Here is a 19,504-nt window from a genome sequence, read left to right as displayed (position 1 = left end):
AGAGAGAGAGAGAGAGAGAGAGAGAGAGAGAGAGAGAGAGGGGGGTGGGGGTGGGGGGTGGGGAGGGGTATTTATCAGAAGGATGGTGGGAATGGGTGATTGGCTAATACGGTAAGTATGGCAAACCTGCTGATGACTGTTAAGGACTGCAATTGGTCTTACAGAAAAAAGCTTCAGTGTATTTGAAGAAGTGTGTGTGCACATGAAAGAGCATACCCACAACAAACTTAGGTAAAGGGACCCCTGACCATTAGGTCCAGTCGTGACCGACTCTGGGGTTGCGGCGCTCATCTTGCGTTATTGACTGAGGGAGCCGGCATTTGTCTGCAGACAGCTTCCAGGTCATGTGGCCAGCATGATAAAGCCGCTTCTGGCAAACCAGAGCAGTGCACGGAAACGCTGTTTACCTTCCCGCTGTTGGTACCTATTTATTTACTTCCACTTTGACGTGCTTTCGAACTGCTAAGTGGGCAGGAACTGGGACCAAGCAACGGGAACTCACCCCTTCGTGGGGATTCGAACTGCCACCCTTCTGATTAGCAAGCCCTAGGCTCTGTGGTTTAACCCACAGCGCCACCCATGTCCCATGACTTAGGTGGTCTCAAAGGTGCTACTGAACAATTTTTGGAAGGATTCTTTTAAGGACTTTTTTAAGGAAATTTTTTTTAAAGGCTTGATTCTTTTGGAGGAATTTTTTTTCCTGGAAGAGTTTTTATTATCTTTTTTGAGATTTTTAAATATATTTTTCTATTTTTGACTACAGCAGACAAACACGGCTACCTACCTGCCTCTTAAAGGCAGTGAGACAAAGGAGGGTTTGAGACCCAAAGCCCTTTCCTGTGGTTCACCTACACAGCTTTAGCTTATTCAGAGGTAGACTGCCTCTGCACCAGGAGGTTCCTCATAGCAGGATGTTGCATTCTGGCAGCCCCAGAAACTGTTCCCCTCTGACCTGTCCTGCTGCTGCCACAGGGCCTGTGCAAATAACACACATATTAATGATTAACATAAGCTTGGAGAGGGGTGGTGGGGAGATTTATTAAACTGTTTTCTGATGTTTGTCTCTGCAACTTCAGCATGTATTCCAAGTCCTTTGGGCAAGTGAGACTCAGCCTTATCTGCCAGGGCAGTGAGACAACTAAAGAACTGGGAACAGGGTCAAAGGAGCATCAAAGAAACATTTGTGACATAGTCCTACTGCTCAAATAGGAAGAGAAAGTGAAGGCAGATCATCTTTTTCAGGCATCCCCAAACTTTGGCCCTCCAGCTGTTTTGGCCTACAACTCCCATGATCCCTAGCAAACAGGACAGGGATGATGGAAATTGTAGTCTAAAAACATCTGGAGGGCTGAGCTTGCCTATGCCTGTTTTAAGGTCTTCTGAGCTCTGTGCTCTCTACAGCCTTGTGCCCACTTTCTCCCCCACCCTCACCCCACCAATCAAAAGGCTGTTGTTGTTGTTGGTGTTGTTAAAAAATGATAGAGGGGGTGGACACTGCTGTCTGAAGAGAGGCAGGTTAGCTGGGACACAGAATCTTTGGGGCATGGGAATTTATATTTCAAAAAGAAAGGGCATAATTCCTGGCTGCCGATGTAAGGTGCCATTTTCCAAGGAGAGGTGGAGGAAGCGAGTTTTATATGAGCTTCATTTCAGCCTCAGACTCATTCGAAAGCTAGTGAAAGAATCTGAATCTTGCAAGCCCCTCCCACTCAATTGCTCAAACTCACACGCCCTTTTCCAGCTGCAAGACTGTCACAAAAGTTCAGACTCCAAGGAACATCGCAGCCAGAGCCCAACCCTCCCCTGTGATGCACATTCCCTCGGGACCATTGGACACTCATCCCCAGCCACTGAGCGCGCATAGGATGGAGGCTGGATGATTTATAACCTGCTCTTCAGGTCCAGTATCTTCCCAGTCCTGTCCACCCCCTCTATCATTTTTTAACAACACCAACAACAACAACAGCCTTTTGATTGGTGGGGTGAGGGTGGGGGAGAAAGTGGGCACAAGGCTGTAGAGAGCACAGAGCTCAGAAGACCTTAAAACAGGCATAGGCAAGCTCAGCCCTCCAGATGTTTTTAGACTACAATTTCCATCATCCCTGTCCTGTTTGCTAGGGATCATGGGAGTTGTAGGCCAAAACAGCTGGAGGGCCAAAGTTTGGGGATGCCTGAAAAAGATGATCTGCCTTCACTTTCTCTTCCTATTTGAGCAGTAGGACTATGTCACAAATGTTTCTTTGATGCTCCTTTGACCCTGTTCCCAGTTCTTTAGTTGTCTCACTGCCCTGGCAGATAAGGCTGAGTCTCACTTGCCCAAAGGACTTGGAATACATGCTGAAGTTGCAGAGACAAACATCAGAAAACAGTTTAATAAATCTCCCCACCACCCCTCTCCAAGCTTATGTTAATCATTAATATGTGTGTTATTTGCACAGGCCCTGTGGCAGCAGCAGGACAGGTCAGAGGGGAACAGTTTCTGGGGCTGCCAGAATGCAACATCCTGCTATGAGGAACCTCCTGGTGCAGAGGCAGTCTACCTCTGAATAAGCTAAAGCTGTGTAGGTGAACCACAGGAAAGGGCTTTGGGTCTCAAACCCTCCTTTGTCTCACTGCCTTTAAGAGGCAGGTAGGTAGCCGTGTTTGTCTGCTGTAGTCAAAAATAGAAAAATATATTTAAAAATCTCAAAAAAGATAATAAAAACTCTTCCAGGAAAAAAAATTCCTCCAAAAGAATCAAGCCTTTAAAAAAAATTTCCTTAAAAAAGTCCTTAAAAGAATCCTTCCAAAAATTGTTCAGTAGCACCTTTGAGACCACCTAAGTCATGGGACATGGGTGGCGCTGTGGGTTAAACCACAGAGCCTAGGGCTTGCTAATCAGAAGGGTGGCAGTTCGAATCCCCACGAAGGGGTGAGTTCCCGTTGCTTGGTCCCAGTTCCTGCCCACTTAGCAGTTCGAAAGCACGTCAAAGTGGAAGTAAATAAATAGGTACCAACAGCGGGAAGGTAAACAGCGTTTCCGTGCACTGCTCTGGTTTGCCAGAAGCGGCTTTATCATGCTGGCCACATGACCTGGAAGCTGTCTGCAGACAAATGCCGGCTCCCTCAGTCAATAACGCAAGATGAGCGCCGCAACCCCAGAGTCGGTCACGACTGGACCTAATGGTCAGGGGTCCCTTTACCTAAGTTTGTTGTGGGTATGCTCTTTCATGTGCACACACACTTCTTCAAATACACTGAAGCTTTTTTCTGTAAGACCAATTGCAGTCCTTAACAGTCATCAGCAGGTTTGCCATACTTACCGTATTAGCCAATCACCCATTCCCACCATCCTTCTGATAAATACCCCTCCCCACCCCCCACCCCCACCCCCCTCTCTCTCTCTAGAGTCTGGTGACTTCTGTTATCTTTTTCAAAAAAAATTTTATTTTTCCTTTAAGAGGATATGCAAGTCAGTGGCCACCACCACACAAAGTGCTGTGTGAAGAGGAGAATCACCAAAACCTGTGAGCTAATCCTTTCCCTCAATCTATAAAAACATCAGCACTCCTATGTCTACTCAGAAGTAAATCCCATTAAGTTCAAAGGGACTTACTCCCAGGGAAGTGGGCCCAGGGCTGTAGCTTTAATTTCCTCTTCACTTCGCTTCATAGAGCTCAAGAGAGATTAGAAAGACCCGCTGCCTTCACTTTCTCTTCACATTTGAGAATCAGCATTTGGGTGGCAGGACTATGGCAGAAATGTGGAAATGAAGTGCCTCTCCTTATGTGCAATACCCCATCTGCTTGGCACGGGTTTAAATTGAGATAGGAAGCTGATTGGGTCCCCAGTTGAAGGGGTTCCGACTCTGGTCCAATCGTGACCGACTCTGGGGTTGCGCGCTCATCTCGTGTTATTGGCCAAGGGAGCCGGCGTACAGCTTCCGGGTCATGTGGCCAGCATGACATAGCCACTTCTGGCGAACCAGAGCAGTGCACAGAAATGGCGTTTACCTTCCCACCGGAGCGGTACCTATTTATCTACTTGCACTTTGACATGCTTTCAAACTGCTAGGTTGGCAGGAGCAGGGCCCGAGCAACGGGAGCTGACTCCATCACGGGGATTCAAACCGCCAACCTAGGCTCTGTGATTTAACCCACAGTGCCACCCACATACCTTCCGACTCCGGTAGGAAGCTCCTTTCCGGTAGGAAAACGACAAGAGACCAAACCAGAATTAGGGAAATTAGGCAGAATTAGGCAGATGATTAAGCCTGATCCTTATTATTTAGGGGGGGGAAAACAGCTGTTCCCACTCACGCTGCAGGCGTTGGAGGAGGAACCCTGAACAAAAAAAATCCTTTACATTTATACCCTTCAGTCTCTATACATTAGACGTCAGAAGAGGCGCGACTGCAAAATATGTTGAAGAGGATTTTTCACAGGTAAGTGGTGTGTTAAGGAAGGGTCAAATGGTGTAATGGTCGGTGGCTCTCACTTGCCTGTCCCAGCCAATCTCCTGGCTTGAGCAGCTTGTGGGAAACACACAACTCGGCACTTCTCTTGTGAGCCGTAGTCAAAACAATTTCCCGGTAGTTCGCAGCCACCACCCTTTCTCACTTGCACCTGGCCAGAGAGCCCAAAAGGGAAAGCTCTCCGCCTTGTTACAAGGTTGCAAGCCTCTGACTACTCTTAATAAAGCAGGCAGAAATTCAACTGGTTTGGTTTCTTTACTCAAACCCAGGCACACTCACTTGTGCAGCCCAACACTCAGTATGCGACCAAATGGTCAAGGGACCGGACTAGTTGCCCCACCCTGAACAATACTCAAGGTCCAAACCAAAATATACCTTTTCAAGGCTTTATTAAAAAGTGTAAAACATACAACTTAAAAGTTAGCAGTGCACATTTCTTGTGAGGTTACAGAGATCGCAAATAATAAACATAAGCATTCAAATTGCTCTAACTAAAGGATACATACGGTTACGCAGATAAATCTTGTTGCAAAGCTTTCAGAAGGCGCAGCCCGCAGGCCCCCCTTCTCTTCTCACAGCTTCATACTCGCAGAAGCTCTGGCAAAATTGCAAGTGGCAAAATGCAAAGTTCTAACGCTAGAACTCCCAAGTTATGGGGAAAGGGTCAGGTGGGGTTCCGTTTTCCCACCAATGGAAATGAGGCTCCAATTAGCAGTTTACCAATGATTTCAGGTGTAACCCATTTGTCTTCACCTGTCTTACTTCACACTCTGATCTAATACTAGCAGATAGTAAGGCAGTTCTCTCATTCCCTCCCAACTCATCAGGGTCAAGCCGACCCCAGGTGGACAGGATAGAGTGATTAAACCCCCTCCCATCCGTACCATAAGGTGTTTCTTCTTCAGCCAAAGGCAATTACCACATTCCTTTGCAGGCAGCTAATTGGAGCTAGCAAAGAGGGACTTGGTAAGTTTTGTTAAAGGCCCAGCCTGCTCTTGCTGTCTCTCCCAGCATCCATTGCTCTTGACCAAGGATTCAGAGTTGTTCATACTATAACTCCCATGCCATATCCATGACAGGTGGTGTTTGTTCGTGACTGCTGTACAAGACGTGTTTGGGCTGATTTCCCGTCTCCAGCAGTGTTTGACAAGTGGTAATTTGTCAAACATAATTATAGGAAAACAGCGGAACTGTCCAAAGAGGAGACAGGAGATTGGGAGCCGCTAATCAGTGTGGATGTGATGTCCTAATCAGTGTTTCCTTTCTTTCAATAAAGTATTCTAAACTTGCATATTCATGTGTCTTCATTGTAGACCCAGTAGGTGGCGCTGGGGAATACATTTTGACAACAGTAGCAGCCAGCGTGAAACAAAGTTTCCTTATCATTTGGTTACAAGGAGATACAGGTTTTATAGAAAGGATAAAATTTTATGAAAGTGGGACATGGCATGGTATATTTGATTACAGTGCATACATTTAAACAAGAATATAATAAAACAAAGGGAACAAAGAATACCGCAGTGTATATATACAGTCTTAGAAGCTGGAACATACGCGGTATATACAGATACTTAGTGTCCCATTTTGTATCTGTTATTCTTAAAACAAAATGGTTAAGTAACAAAGTGGGGGGCGGTGGCAAACTATTGCTGTGGGGATCAGATGGAATATCACCCTGTTTATATCCCTGGGGGAAGTATCATGTGGAGTAGATGGGGCCATTATACCACCGAGTCTGAGATAACATGGGAGCAACAAGAAGTAGCATCTTTAATAAAATCAAGCAAGTTAACATATGAAGCATTTGTTCAGGCATGTTACACAAAAGGATAACAGGTGATCTCTAAAAACATATGCAGTCATACCTCTAGATACATTGCCTTCAGGTAACGGAATTTCATGTTACAGACCGCGGCAAACCCGGAAGTCCCGGAATGGGTTACTTCTGGGTTTTGCCATTCGCGCATGCGCAGAAGTTCAAAATCGCATTGCGTGCGTGCACAGACAGAGCACTTCATCTTATGGATGCTTTGGGTTGCGGATGTGACTCCCGAACGGATTACGTTCGCAACCTGTAGATGAATCTGATTGTTTGCAACAAGTCACCTTAGAGAAAATAATTGTATCAATGGGAATTTACTGCCACCCCCTGAAATTCCCCAAATTGACTCTGTTCTGTCCTTGGAACTGTCAGAGGCTCCATCTTGCTTTCTGGGCTCTGGAGGTTCTTGTGAGATCTCATGCAGCCCCTTCTGACAGTTCCCCCCACCCCACCCCACCCGTCTCCCAAACTTTTTCTATCTATTTATTTTTGTTTTGACAAAATGCACAAGGCTGCTGTGACAAATTTGAAACTGTTCTGTTATATTTTTCTTTCGCAACCGACCTATCGAAGGGTTAACCCAGACTCCTGGTTAACCGACAGCAACATTCCATGGGAGGCGTGGCCTGCCGAGGGTTTGAATAGAAAGGGCAACCGTTATGTCAGTTGGGAGAGGGATTTGGTGTGGGAGTTGGGAGGTTGTGAGGAGGTTAGATTAGAGTAGGTGTGGTATTTGTTAGGTTATCTGATATTTGCTTATTAGGAACAATACCAACGAAACTAAGTTTGTACTAATAAAACCCGAAAGCAACCATCAAGAAATAATACAATAAATGTGCATAGTTGAAGTGTTGTACAAACCATCGTCTGTGATATTTTTTCCAGCAAAGGTATCCTGAAACTCATTTGGTGGGAATACTCTTAAAAAAGACAAAACAGCCTTCAGGACTAGATGGGTTGTGACAAAGTTACCTCAGGAAGGAGGAAAACTTTTCAGTAGGGGAGTTTCTAGTGGAGTGAACCCCTTATCTGTGTACACAAGGAAATGTCTCGCTTATAGCCCTGGGTTTATTAAGGTACCTGGCCACGTACGTGCTGGAAATACTACTCTCAAATTATTCTAAAACCCCAAGAGTTATAGGGGTGTTTTGTAAGACTAAAGGGAAGCGTCGGAGGTTTTTATTTTACCTCATAAACCCCTGTTAGTACTTCTTTTAATTTGAGAGGTTCGAAGAAGTAAAGGCGAAAGGCAGAGGCCGCAAATGCATAAGTGAGTCGCGTGTAAAATTTGGATCTCTTTGGATGGAGAGATTTGCTGAATTGCCTCATAAGCTGAAGGAAAGGGATTTTGGTTGAGACAACTGAAATGCCATCATGGTGATGAGTGGTTGGGGTGAGGGTGAGTGTTCATTCTTTCCAGAACTAACTGAAAGTTCTTCAAGATTCCAGAGGATTGTGGAAATTGCTAGAAGCTGTCAGAAAGCTGGATGTTTATCTTTAGTTAAGGCCACATCTGTGAGAGGAGCTGCTTCTGTTCTATCAGCTGTATGAAAATTGTGTCTAGTCTGCATTTATCTGGCAAGCTGACAGAATGCAAGAGAGAGAAGAGCAGGGCATTGCGGGTCGCAAAAAGCAAAGCCTGGAAAACTCTAACTAATAAACGCTTCAGGATACAAAGTCTGTAAATGGGAACCCTTATGCTTTGGGCCTGATAGTAAAATACGTCTGTCTGTGCTTAATTGCCTCTGTGAGTTATTGCCTTTGTTGTTTAGGTCAGGGCTCCTGAGGCGCTTTGATGTTGCGCATCTCTCCGCTGATTTAGGACTGCTGGCACTGAAAAGCGTACTTAGGAGTGAACTGGGAAGCTTGTCTGTCTCTACACTCAAGAGACTGTCAGGTGGCCTTCAGTGAACATGTAAAGGAAGGGCTGGAGGGTCTCTCCTGAGAAGGAGGCTTCTGAGAATGAGTGGAGAAGGGCTGCTGTATCTGCATTGTAAAATGACACCCGGCCCCCTTCACAGTTCAGGGCCACTCGGATCCTCTTGGGCTCCTCACCCAGCATCGAAACAGGGGGCCCATCTAAGTTGGAGACCCTGTATTGATCACCCCAGTTCCCTATGCGCCAGATCCCTTCCTTAGGACCAGGGGTAAACTTGCCTTTCCTCTTCACAGACTTTCTTGCCACCCCCATGGCCCATTCCCCCTCGCTCATCAAAAAAACCTCACAGAAATATCTGTCTCCCTCGAATACCTCAAGGAAGGTATTGCAGTCAAATCTCTCAGGGTTGTTTGCCATCTCTTGACACTCTTTTACCCGACTCCTTTCCCTAGGAGCAAAAGAGAAAAGACACTTCCTCTTCACGGAATTTCTGGCAACCTCCAGTTCCCAGGTCTCCTCCCTTCCCACAGTGACCTCCCAGAAATGTCTGCCTGATGTGAACCCCTCACATCCCAGCACATAGCCACGCATGTCAAATCTCTCAGGGTTGTTTGGCAGGTCTTGGTAGACTTTCCCCCGAATCACTCTCTTTCGATCCTCAGACAGGATGAGGTAGGGATTTGCTGTGTCTGGATCCAAAGTTACTTTTTCTGTGGGGGCAGATGAGGAAGGAGAAGAAAAACAATGTCAACTGGGAAGCTGACTTTTCTTTAGGCACATGACAGAAATAGCACCCCCTCTGAAAGGAATAGGGACTCCATGGCTCTGCATTCGAGACAGGGATGTTCATCAAGTTCTTAATAATGATTTTTGAAATATTTGAATTTCTTTTAAGAATTTGAAGTACTTAGCACACATTATCTACATAGAACCGTTGTAAGGACCCTGTAAGTTAACTCAATCTTGCTATTCCCATTTTTTCAGATGGGAGGACTGAGGCTGAGAGACAGTGGCTTGTCTAAGGCCAAACCCACCCCCCACCATTCATGGCAGAAGGGTGTCAAAGCAGGGACTCCCTAATTTACATCTTAATCTTTTACCTCACATTACATCACATCATTGCAGCAGGTGCTCTCACCCTCCTTGTAACCACCATTCAAGTTTCAGATGTATATTTAAAGAATGTTATACTCCATCCTTCCAGGGAGTGTATAAAAAGCAAGAAAGTGGTTAGGCTTCCCCGACCCCCGTGTGTAATGTCCTACTTGGGATTCTTGAAAGTGCATCATATAATTGTAGAGTTGGAAGGGACCCCAAGGGTCATCTAGTCCACCCCCCTGCAATGCTGGAATCTCAACTAAAGCATCCATGCCACCCAATTCTGATTAAAAACCTCCAAGGAAAGAGAGTCCACCACCTTCCGAGGGAGACTGTTGTTATGTTCTGCAAAATTCACAAACCGGAGCACCTACTTCCGGGTTTGCAGCGTTCTTTTTCCAAGTTGTTCATAAGAACTTAGTGTTCTTAAACCAAGGTACCACTGTATATAAAATCAAACAAAAAAGAATACCCCCCCCCCAAGAACCACATTCTAAAAGGGTGTTGAATGTCAATAAGATCAACCAAAAGCCTGGTTAAAAAGGAATGTTTTTGCCTGGAGCCTAAAGGTGTGTGATGTAGATGCCAGGCAAACTTCCCTGGGGAGAGCATTCCACAGATGGGGAGCCACCACAGGGAAGGCCCATTCTCGTGTTGCCACCCTCCGAACCTCTGGAGGAGGAGGCACACAAAGAAGGGCCTCGGAAGATGATCTCAGGGTTTATATGGGAAGAGGCAGTCCTTGAGGTATGGTGGTCCTGAACCATTTAAGGCTTTATAGGTCAAAACCAGCACTTTGAATTGGGCCTGGAAACTAATTGGTAGCCAGTGCAGTCGGACCAGTGTAATATGCTCAAACCGTCTTGCTTTGGTGAGCAACCTGGCCGCTGAATTCTGCACCAACTTACGTTTCTGAACCATCTTCAAGGGCAGCCCTACGTATAATCCATTGCAGTAATCTAACATTGAGGTTACCAGAGCATTGGCAACAGCAGTTAGGCTATCCCTGTCCAACTAATGGAAGGCACTCCGGGACACTGAGGCCACCTGAGCCTCGAGCAACGGCAAAGGATCCAGGAGGAGCCCTAAGTGACAAAGCTGCTTCTTCAGAGGAAGTGTAACCCCATCAAGAGCAGGCAACCTCCCAGCCATACCAGCTGTACCTTTTCCAGCTCTTATGATTTCCAGGATCAGGCCAGACTGGACTTCTGTCTTTTCACTGAGCCCTTTCCCCTGGTCTGTGCTGTAATTCTGTCCTGCTCTTTTAAGTTTACTCAGGTATCTCTAGTCTGCCATCATGTTGAAGCAGAGAAGCCATGTCTCCCCTCCAATAGAAAAGCTGATGGAAGACCCCCCCATTTCCCACTCTTACACCTTACTGTTACCTAAACTCTCCTATAAGGTGTGGAGATCTGGTACAGCGTACAGCTCAAAGGGATATTTCCCCCTCATGTGCCAGGAGCATTTGGCTTAATATCACCCCTATGTCTTATTGAGATTGGGTACAGAAAAGCCAGCCATCCTGGGCTGGGGGCTTCCTAAGAGTCAGCAGCTCAGGCCAAGAGCCCATCTAGCCCAGCATGCTGCTCTCACTGAACAGATGCCTCTGGGAAATAATGGGAAATAAGGCATGGATGGAAGAGCTGCAGTGGCCTGGTCTTCTGAGCACATCCCCTCTGTCCTGAATTTCTGCCTCTGTTTGACTCAGAAATGGGTGAAGAAACTCAGCCAGATGAGCGGGGTATGAATAATAAATTATTATTATTACTAGCTGTTCCCGGCCACGCATTGCTGTGGCAATCAACGATCCCCCCACCCCATCCCAAAGGCACAGCCCTCCTCCACTCGTTCCTCTCACCTCTCTCTCTGCCCCCCCCCGCTGTGTGACGTCATCTTCAACCCCTCTCTGTCTTTCATCCACACACCCCATCACCCGTCACCCTGACCCCTCTCTCACTTCCATCCGCACATCCCATGAGCATCTTTGGCCTGGTATTTTCCCCTGGCTTGGGCCTGGTCTCCTCCCCTGGCAGGGCAATGCTGGCCAATGTCATGTGATGTCAGAGTATTGTGATGTCACAGATATTCTGCAGCAAATGGCAGCAGCTGAAACATCCAGCGGATGTTAATACTACTACCATTGGAGGACGGTTTTTTCTAAAAAAGAAGGTTGCAGGTGAGACATTTCTATAATGTAAGGATATGCAAACACCTGGACAGTGGACTGGAATGCTGTGTCCAAATTTGACCACAATCGGTCAAGCGGTTTCGGAGAAAAGTGGAAACATACAAACATGGCCATTTCTACATTTATATATATATATAGATAGATTGTTGCAGTTGTTGTTGTTAAATGTACCTTTCCGCAGATGAACTCCATATTCCACAGTGTCTGGAAGAGAAAAGGGAAGAGAGATTTAGCATCACACCATCATTCAGACAACAAACCTGGAAAGAACAATATGAGCTCATGAGATTGTAGCCAGGGTGGTGCATTCCTGGTGTTGTGGAGTACAAGTCCCTTCATCCCTATCCATAGGACATGCCAGCTGGAGATTATGGGAGTTGCAGTTAAATCTATCTGAAATTCACCATACTGGCTATCCCTGCACAACCAGGGCAGGGGTGTTGTCAAGGTTCAGGCCTGCCCAAATCTTGGGAGGAGGAGCAGGACCCCCAGAAGATCTCCCCATCAACAAGAAGATCCAGATGTTCCAGGATGGGAGGCCTCAACCCCAGTCCCCTTTGCTCCTGGCTGGCTCTGTGACATTCCCCCACCTTCCCTCTTTCTGCCCCCCTTACATCAATCTCAGGGCCAAAGGAACAGAGGAGATTCCAGAAAAGCTGTAGGTGAGGCTACTTGGGAAACGGGTTAGATGTGTGAAAGCACCTAAGGCCTGGCTGGGAGATGGGAAGAGAAGAAGAGGAAGAAGAAGAAGAAGAAGAAGAAGAAGAAGAAGAAGAAGAAGAAGAAGAAGAAGAAGAAGAAGAAGAAGAAGAAGAAGGAGTAGTAGTAGTTTGGATTTTATATCCCGCTTTATCACTAAAGAGTCTCAAAGCGGCTAACATCCCCTTCCTCCCCCACAATAAACACACTGTGAGGTGAGTGGGGCTGAGAGACTTCAGAGAAGTGTGACTAGCCCAAGCGAACCCGGTTCACCAGATTACAAGTCTACCGCTCTTAACCACTACACCACATTGGCTCAAGTACAACTTTTTACAGACAACTCACAACTTAAGGGAGGGTCACATTCCTGGGGATTGTGCATAAAGGCAAATCGTGCAAAGTCAGAAAAATCCCAGAATCACCCCTGCTATCTGAGATCTCAAGACGACCCCATGAGATTTTGCAGGAGCCTCTCAGAGCATGGCTTAAAAGTGATTTAAGTGGTGGCCAAACCCTTTGAGGCAACAGCTTTCAAATCCTTTACCTTGCTGAGTGGAATCTGGGAGGCTCCCCCAAGATCTCACAAGAGCTTCCAGAGCGCAGCAAGAAAGGTTTACCATCCATTTCAATTGCCTAAGTAAAATCAGTTGTGAATCATCTACATATGAAAGTGTGGCTTCTAGATATTGAAAGAGGATAAATAAGTAAGCCTTCTATTTTCCTGGCACTGCTAATGAGCTGGAGTCTTTACAATTTTAAATATCCAGTAAACAATCCTTCCAGCCCTTCTTTACTACCTCTGAATTTCTTCATGACTCCCTCCAGGAAGGGATGAATATCGCTGAAGTCCCAGATCCTCCACTTCAGGGCAGGAGGAAAAGCCACAGGAGGATTCTCTAAGTTCTCCTTCACCTGAGATCTGGGAGGAGGAGAACAAAGTCAAGCCACCATCCTTCCAATGCAAGGAGGTTTCTGACAAGGCAGGCGTCTCATTCTGATGATAAAGACATGGGAGGAGGGTTTTTCCTATGGCAAAAGGGAGCCTAACAAGATGAAGGAAAACCAACACACACTTGCTTTCAATACATTTTGAATGAAATATATGAATAGGAGATTGAAGATAAAGAAGCTGATATATGCAAATTATTATTATTTTTGAAGAAAAGTGAACCATACTGGGTCCTTACGCAGAGATTTTAAGACTACACCAGATTTAGTGAAGCGTTTCAAGTGATTAATGAGCAAAACAAAATAGATCTGGTATGTGCATTTCTTAAATATAAGGAAGTTCAGAATGCTTTAGAATGGCTTTTGCAATTAACATTATAAATATATTTTTGCACAGTGGTTATATTTTACAAATGGAGAAAAAAGAAAAAGTAAAGCAGTATTTTCTAAATATGGGAGGGTTTGAAGCTGTCTGGAAGACAAGCCTCTCAGCGGCTGCTATTTGCGATGGCTGCATCAAAAGCAGTTATGCACTGAAACCACAGGAAGGGAGTGTCCTCTGGGTTTCCTACTGGCATTTGCTTAGTCACTGTGAAAACAGGATGCTGAACTAGATGGGCCACTGGCTGGATCCAGGAGGGCCCTTTCTCACATTCTTATGGGTGAGGAAGAACCTGCAGGAGCCTGAAATAGGTCAAATATTTATGGGTAAGTTATAGTGATGGTATTTACAATCACCTTTGGGATGTCCCCCCCCCCTTTTGTATCAATTGCAGAATAAATGAATGTATCATGGAGAAGGGCTTTCAGAGATGTGTAATGGGAACGGCTTCCTTCCCATGTTTAAAGATGAGACCAATGGCTACAAACGACTGTGAAAACGTGTCCCTATTTTTGTCTGTGATTTTGTGAAATGGACGATGGAGTCCTAAGCTATCTCTGGAGGGAAGAACTGGAACTCTGGAAATTTCTCACCCATTGAACAGGAACTTTCCTAGCATCTTAAAGCAGCAGATTTCCATCACTTACCTCTGCAAGAAGCTTCTGATATCCTGGAAAGAAGGAAAGAAAAAGATATCTGTGGAGCCATTTCTGCAGAGAGCCCTGCGGGCCGCGGCCAGTTATAAATACTAAGCAGCTGAAGCAGAGAGAGGTTAGCCAAGCTCAAAACAAAAGACTCTCGGATAAAATATGCAGTGCCACGCAATTTTGGAATAACCATCATATGGCAAAAGTCAGCCATTCCAGTGATGACTAATAAAAGGTCCTTTTCTACCCTTTTGGCCAAGTCACCAAAACACCTGAAAGATTCAATCCCATCTCCCTGATTTGTCATTTTGCCCAGCAGTGTATGCTGGTTCCGTGATCACCTGCGACCAATCGGTCCTCCGATATGTACATCCCACACTCAATGATATCCTATGAACCACCCTGAGACCTGTGGGTATAGGGCGGTATACAAACTTATTTAATAATGATAACAACAAAAACAACAACAACAACAACAGGTCGTCTTCTCTCTGGCTGGACCCAAGACAGCATCTGAATGGAAAGGTGATGTAATGCCATTTTGGAATGCCTGTGTTGGAGGCAGTATCAGTTGTATTCAACTAGCTTTTGCTCAGACACACTGAAATTAATGAACCTAAGATAGTCATCCCCATTATTTTCAGTCAGTCTACTCTGAGGAAAGATTAATTGAATACAGAGCTCTATTGGCTTGTGGGCTTCCCAGAGACCTGTAGTTGGCCAATGTGAAAAGAGGATGCAGGACAGAAAGGGCCTGAGGTTTGATGTAGTGACAACTTGAAGAAAATATTAGGGGGAGGCAGGTAAGCCCTGCCCCACATAATCAATTACAAGATGCAGTACACTCCTCCCCCATTTCAATAGAAATGTCCATCATTGGGGGGCTGGACCCCTCAAATATTTTATTGGGGCATCCAAGGGACCTCAGCCCCTCGGGAGTTGGCTCCTATGCCAGGGCTGACACCTTTTACCATTCATGCACTGCTTGTTTCTCTTACAACAGTATTTTTATTTGGGGGAGGACTAAGAAATGCCTGTACTGTAGTTTGAAGCAGCATACTCCACCCTCTCTCATCAAGACGAGGCCTGACCTGCAGGAATTCACTTGCTGGTTCCCGAAGCTTCTCCTCCATCTCTCGGATGAGACTGTCAAGAGAGGAGAGTTTCAAGGAGAGTCTGGCCAGGTGCTCCTCCCTTTTCTTTGCAATCTCCTTCTCCACTTCCGCCATCTGGGCCAGAAGAAGCTTCTCTTTTTCTTCCAGAAACTGATGCATCTGCCTGATCTCAGCCACCATCTTTTCCCTCTCTGCTTCCATTTGCTTCTGCACCAGCAAAAACAGAAAAAGGAAAAGAACCTATCAGGCATATAGTCTGCCATTGCAGGATAAAAAGACCAGCTATCAGAATTCACTTGGAAGGGCATGTCTGCCATTTTAGAGTTATCACAGCAGCAGGAAAAGAGTTCTATAAAAATCTACAAGCCCATTCCCTCCTTCAAATAGTCTTTCATGCCCTGTATTCCAGTTTCCTCACATACTGATTCTAGACCATGGGTAGGCAAACTAAGGCCCAGGGGCCAGATCTAGCCCACGTGGATCTAGCCCACATGGATCTGATTCTGATCATTTGGGCTGCGCCATTCCCCTTCCTCACACACACCATGGTGGCGCCTCCTCCCTCCCTCCTCCTGGCTTCTCCCCGCCCTGCCTAGAGCCGAGAGCAGCGGTGGAGGAGATAGGAAAGCAAGGAGAGGGGAAGGGGCTGGGGGAGAGGGGGGAGAGAGAAGCTCCCTTTCGCCAGCATCCCCGTCTCCCAGGGCTGGGGTCAACCCTGGATTGCGTCTCCTTTCAGTCTCCAAATATGTATATAAGTTTTGTGTGTGTGTGTGTGTGTGTGTGTGTGTGTGTGTGTGTGTGTGTAGTTTGCAGTTTGCCCCACCACAAGATCTGAGGGACAGTGAACTGGCGCCCTGCTGGTAAAGTTTTCTGTCTATAGCACTTTTTCACTTACAAGAAACACGGATGCTTACAAGCAGGTCTTGGCTTTCCTTTTCTGCATCTGCTTGAAACACCATAATTTTCTTTCGCGCCTTTCTCATGTTGTCTAGGCAGCTGCTTAGCTGATCCTGAAAAGAAAAGAAAATTCCAGCTGAGTTGCTTTCTCTCTATCTTTTTTTGGCATTTTAGTATGCATAATATCAGGCAACTGAATCATATGCTTTCAGAAGTTTTAAGTTTCATAAGGCTGCACAAACGCTCCTGCTAGAGTATCTTGGCGTTTCCGAGCACAATTCAAAGTGTTGGTGCTGACCTTTAGCCCTAAACGGCCTCGATCCAGTATACCTGAAGGAACATCTCCACCTCCATCATTCTGCCCGGACACTGAGGTCCAGCACCGAGGGCCTTCTGGTGGTTCCCTCGTTGCGAGAAGCCAAGTTGCAGGGAACTAGGCAGAGGGCCTTCTCGGTGGTAGCGCCTGCCCTGTGGAACGCCCTCCCAACAGATGTCAAAGAGGAAAACAACTACCAGACTTTTAGAAGACATCTGAAGGCAGCCCTGTTCAGGGAGGCTTTAAATGTTTAATAGATTATTGTGTTTTATTTTTCTGTTGGAAGCCGCCCAGAGTGGCTGGGGAGACCCAGCCAGATGGGCGGGGTATAAATAATAAATTATTATTATTATTATTATTATTATTATTATTGGCATTATTCCTGCATTGCCGGGGGTTGGACTAGATGACCCTTGGGTCCCTTCCAACTCTAAGATCCTATGATCTTGCAAGCCTGACTTGTCTACAGCTATTCCATGCCCCCAACCAAATAGAGCAGAGGCGTAGCATGGGCCAGCCTGGGGGGCGCCTGTCGTGAGCTGTTGCGTCCTTCGCACAACATCTTCCATTTGTAGGGCAGGTAAGAAGGACGCAACAGGCTGGCACCCTGCCAGCCCCGCACAGCTTTTGCAAGTCTCACAAAGCGGTGCTGGGCTCGCAGTGTGCTGTGAGGCTTGCACCCCTCAAAGCAGTGCAGCAGTGGCCGCGTTGGCTGGCCAAGCTCCCCACTGCAAGGCCGAGCAGGCGGTGCAATGCAGCCCCTCTTAGCCCCAGTTACTGGGGGTCGCTCCACTGACACAACCTGTCCCCATGGAGTGCGGCACGCCCCGGGCACCAGCAAAGAATGCTCCACCACTGATCCAGAGTGTTTTCATACCTTGTACTCCGGGGACGCCTCCTCTATAGGAACCACCTTGTGGCTTTTGTGCTCCTTGGATCTGTCACAAACCAGGCAGATGGGGGCTTCATCCTCCTTGCAAAACAGCTTCAGGGGCTCCTTGTGCTTCTCGCAAACTCTCCCCTTTCCTTCTGCCTCCTTTATTCCGCCCAGAAGGTTGAATTTCTTAGTTATTTCCACATTTGCCAGCTGCTGGTTTTGCCTGATGCTGCATCGCTCCACTGTTTTCCTGCACTGAGGGCAGGAAGCCTCTCGCTCGGATTTCCTCCAATACTGGGTCAGGCAGGCTCGGCAGAAGTTGTGCCCACACTCCGGGATGATCACTGGATCCTGGAAATAATCCAGGCAGATGCAGCAAGTGGCTTCCTCGCAGAGATTCATGACAGGACCCCCAGAAGCAGCCATGGCCACCTCCCCAGGAAGAGAGTTGGTTTCATTTTCTCACTTTTCCGTCTGCAAATGGGCGTGTTTCCTTTTCAGACTCGATGCCTCCGGATCTCTGCTGATATGGAGCTATGGAGTTGGCTGTATGTGTGTTTCCTTTCCAGGAAATCCAGACTCGTCTGGATCTTTGCTGATATGGAGCTGTGGAGTTAGCTGGAGCAGAGCCTCTTTCGTGTAGAGGAAAATAATTTCTTTATTTTAAAAGGAATGCTCTTGGCGGTGGCTGGTTTAAGGAATCATTTCCAGTGAGAGCTGGAGAGAAGTGTGGCTCTATTTTGCCTAACTTCACATGAGCCTCAGACTAATTTTAAAAACTAACTCCATTTCCCCCACAAATTGCTCCATTTCCAGCTCTTAGCCTCGATGTAAAGAGGAGAAGCAGCCCAACACTCCATCACAGTGCCTATTTTGAGTGAATTTGGACAAAATTGCCAGCCTCTCTGATAGTATGAAAAAACACTGGGTGAAGACTGGGATTGCACGGCATTTTTAGCATAATCAAAAAATGACTGGGTCCTTTTTAATCTGCTGTGAAGACCTAGTGAAGCTCAATGCAGGGAAAGTCAGGGCAGGCAAAAGGAAGGACTTTTCTTCACACAGGATTTTGTGGGATTCCAATTAATTTTGCCATATGCAGAAGGGCTCGAGGGTGACGTGAGGGAGGGGATCCCAGAGGCCGAGGCTGAAAAGTGGGTGGCTGCCTGAAAAAACAAACTCAAGACTCTTTTTGGGAAAAGGTGAGCGATGGGGAGGCATGGTGAGAGTTATAGAAAATGTGGCAAAAAGTGGACAGGAATATGATTTTCTCCCTCATAGGCTGTGAGCTAAAGTTCTAATACAGTATGTGCCAAATGCTGGAACGCTCCTAATTATAGGGCCTTTCCATAGGAAAAACCTCCTTCTCAATGTTATTATGTTTTTAAATATGCTGTAGCTGTCCAGAGTGGCTGAGGAATCACAGCAGATGGGTGGGGTGTTATTATTATTATCATTTTTATTATTATTACTATTATTAAATAAGTGTACCCCACTCAAAGGTAATACTTTGTGTGCTAAACATGCAGTCCTTGATCTAACGCCAATGTCTCACACCCACGTTTAACTGATCAATGAGTGGGGAGGGAGAGAAAGAGAGGCCAGGGCCGTAGCTGGGGGGTGGTAAGGTGGGGCCCCGCCAGGAAAACAGGCTATGGGATGCGCAAAATGAGCTAAAACATGTCCATAAATAAAAATATCAATTATTGCCTCATAAGAAAAGGTTTTTAATAGAGGGTGAATTGAATGGATGAAGGTGGGGGTTGGAGGAGAGGTGGAAAGAAAAGCTAATTTGTCTGTGGCTAGGGGGAACTCTGGGGACACGGGTGGCCTAGGGCTTGCCGATCAGAAGGTCGGCGGTTCGAATCCCTGCGACGGGGTGAGCTCCCGTTGCTCCGTCCCAGCTCCTGCCAACCTAGCAGTTCGAAAGCACATCAAAGTGCAAGTAGATAAATAGGTACCCCTACAGCGGGAAGGTAAACGGCATTTCCGTGTGCTGCTCTGGTTTGCCAGAAGCGGCTTTGTCATGCTGGCCACATGACCTGGAAGCTGTATGCCGGCTCCCTTGGCCAATAACGCGAGATGAGCGCCACAGCCCCAGAGTCGGTCACGACTGGACCTAATGGTCAGGGGTCCCTTTACCTTCACTTAGGGGTGCAATCTGGACAGTTCTGCCAGGGGCG

General features: G+C 46.6%; 1 protein-coding gene across 2 annotated transcripts; it reads right to left on the bottom strand.

Moving 5' to 3' along the window:
- Nucleotides 1-6,777: 6,777 nt before the first annotated feature.
- Nucleotides 6,778-17,866, bottom strand: LOC118081005 (E3 ubiquitin-protein ligase TRIM11-like). 2 transcript variants are annotated; one of them, XM_088663576.1, is made up of 7 exons: nt 17,322-17,864; nt 16,146-16,241; nt 15,208-15,438; nt 14,117-14,139; nt 12,937-13,058; nt 11,612-11,644; nt 6,778-8,864 (listed from the first exon to the last, which is right to left on the bottom strand). In XM_088663576.1, the coding sequence occupies exons 1-7, from the start codon at nt 17,745-17,747 to the stop codon at nt 8,158-8,160; spliced, it is 1,638 nt and encodes a 545-aa protein (XP_088519702.1). In that variant the 5' UTR covers nt 17,748-17,864; the 3' UTR covers nt 6,778-8,157. The 2 variants fall into 2 exon arrangements, with proteins under 2 accessions (XP_088519702.1, XP_088519703.1); XM_088663577.1 differs by lacking the exon at nt 16,146-16,241 and having other exon boundaries at nt 17,322-17,866.
- Nucleotides 17,867-19,504: the final 1,638 nt, after the last annotated feature.

The sequence above is a fragment of the Zootoca vivipara genome, chromosome 2, assembly GCF_965207765.1.
Source record: "Zootoca vivipara chromosome 2, rZooViv2.hap1.1, whole genome shotgun sequence".
Lineage (NCBI taxonomy): Eukaryota > Metazoa > Chordata > Lepidosauria > Squamata > Lacertidae > Zootoca > Zootoca vivipara.
The sequence above is the reverse complement of the archived record's forward strand: the minus strand, read 5'-3'. Positions and strand labels throughout refer to the sequence as shown.

Coding starts and splice junctions, on each gene's coding strand:
- LOC118081005 (XM_088663576.1), bottom strand. CDS start 17,747: ATGGCTGCTTCTGGGGGTCCTGTCATGAATCTCTGCGAGGAAGCCACT. Junction 14,140..15,207: donor CAGCAAGTGAATTCCTGCAG/GTCAGGCCTCGT, acceptor CCTTCTTTCCAG/GATATCAGAAGCTTCTTGCA. Junction 11,645..12,936: donor AGTCATGAAGAAATTCAGAG/GTAGTAAAGAAG, acceptor TTTCTCTTCCAG/ACACTGTGGAATATGGAGTT.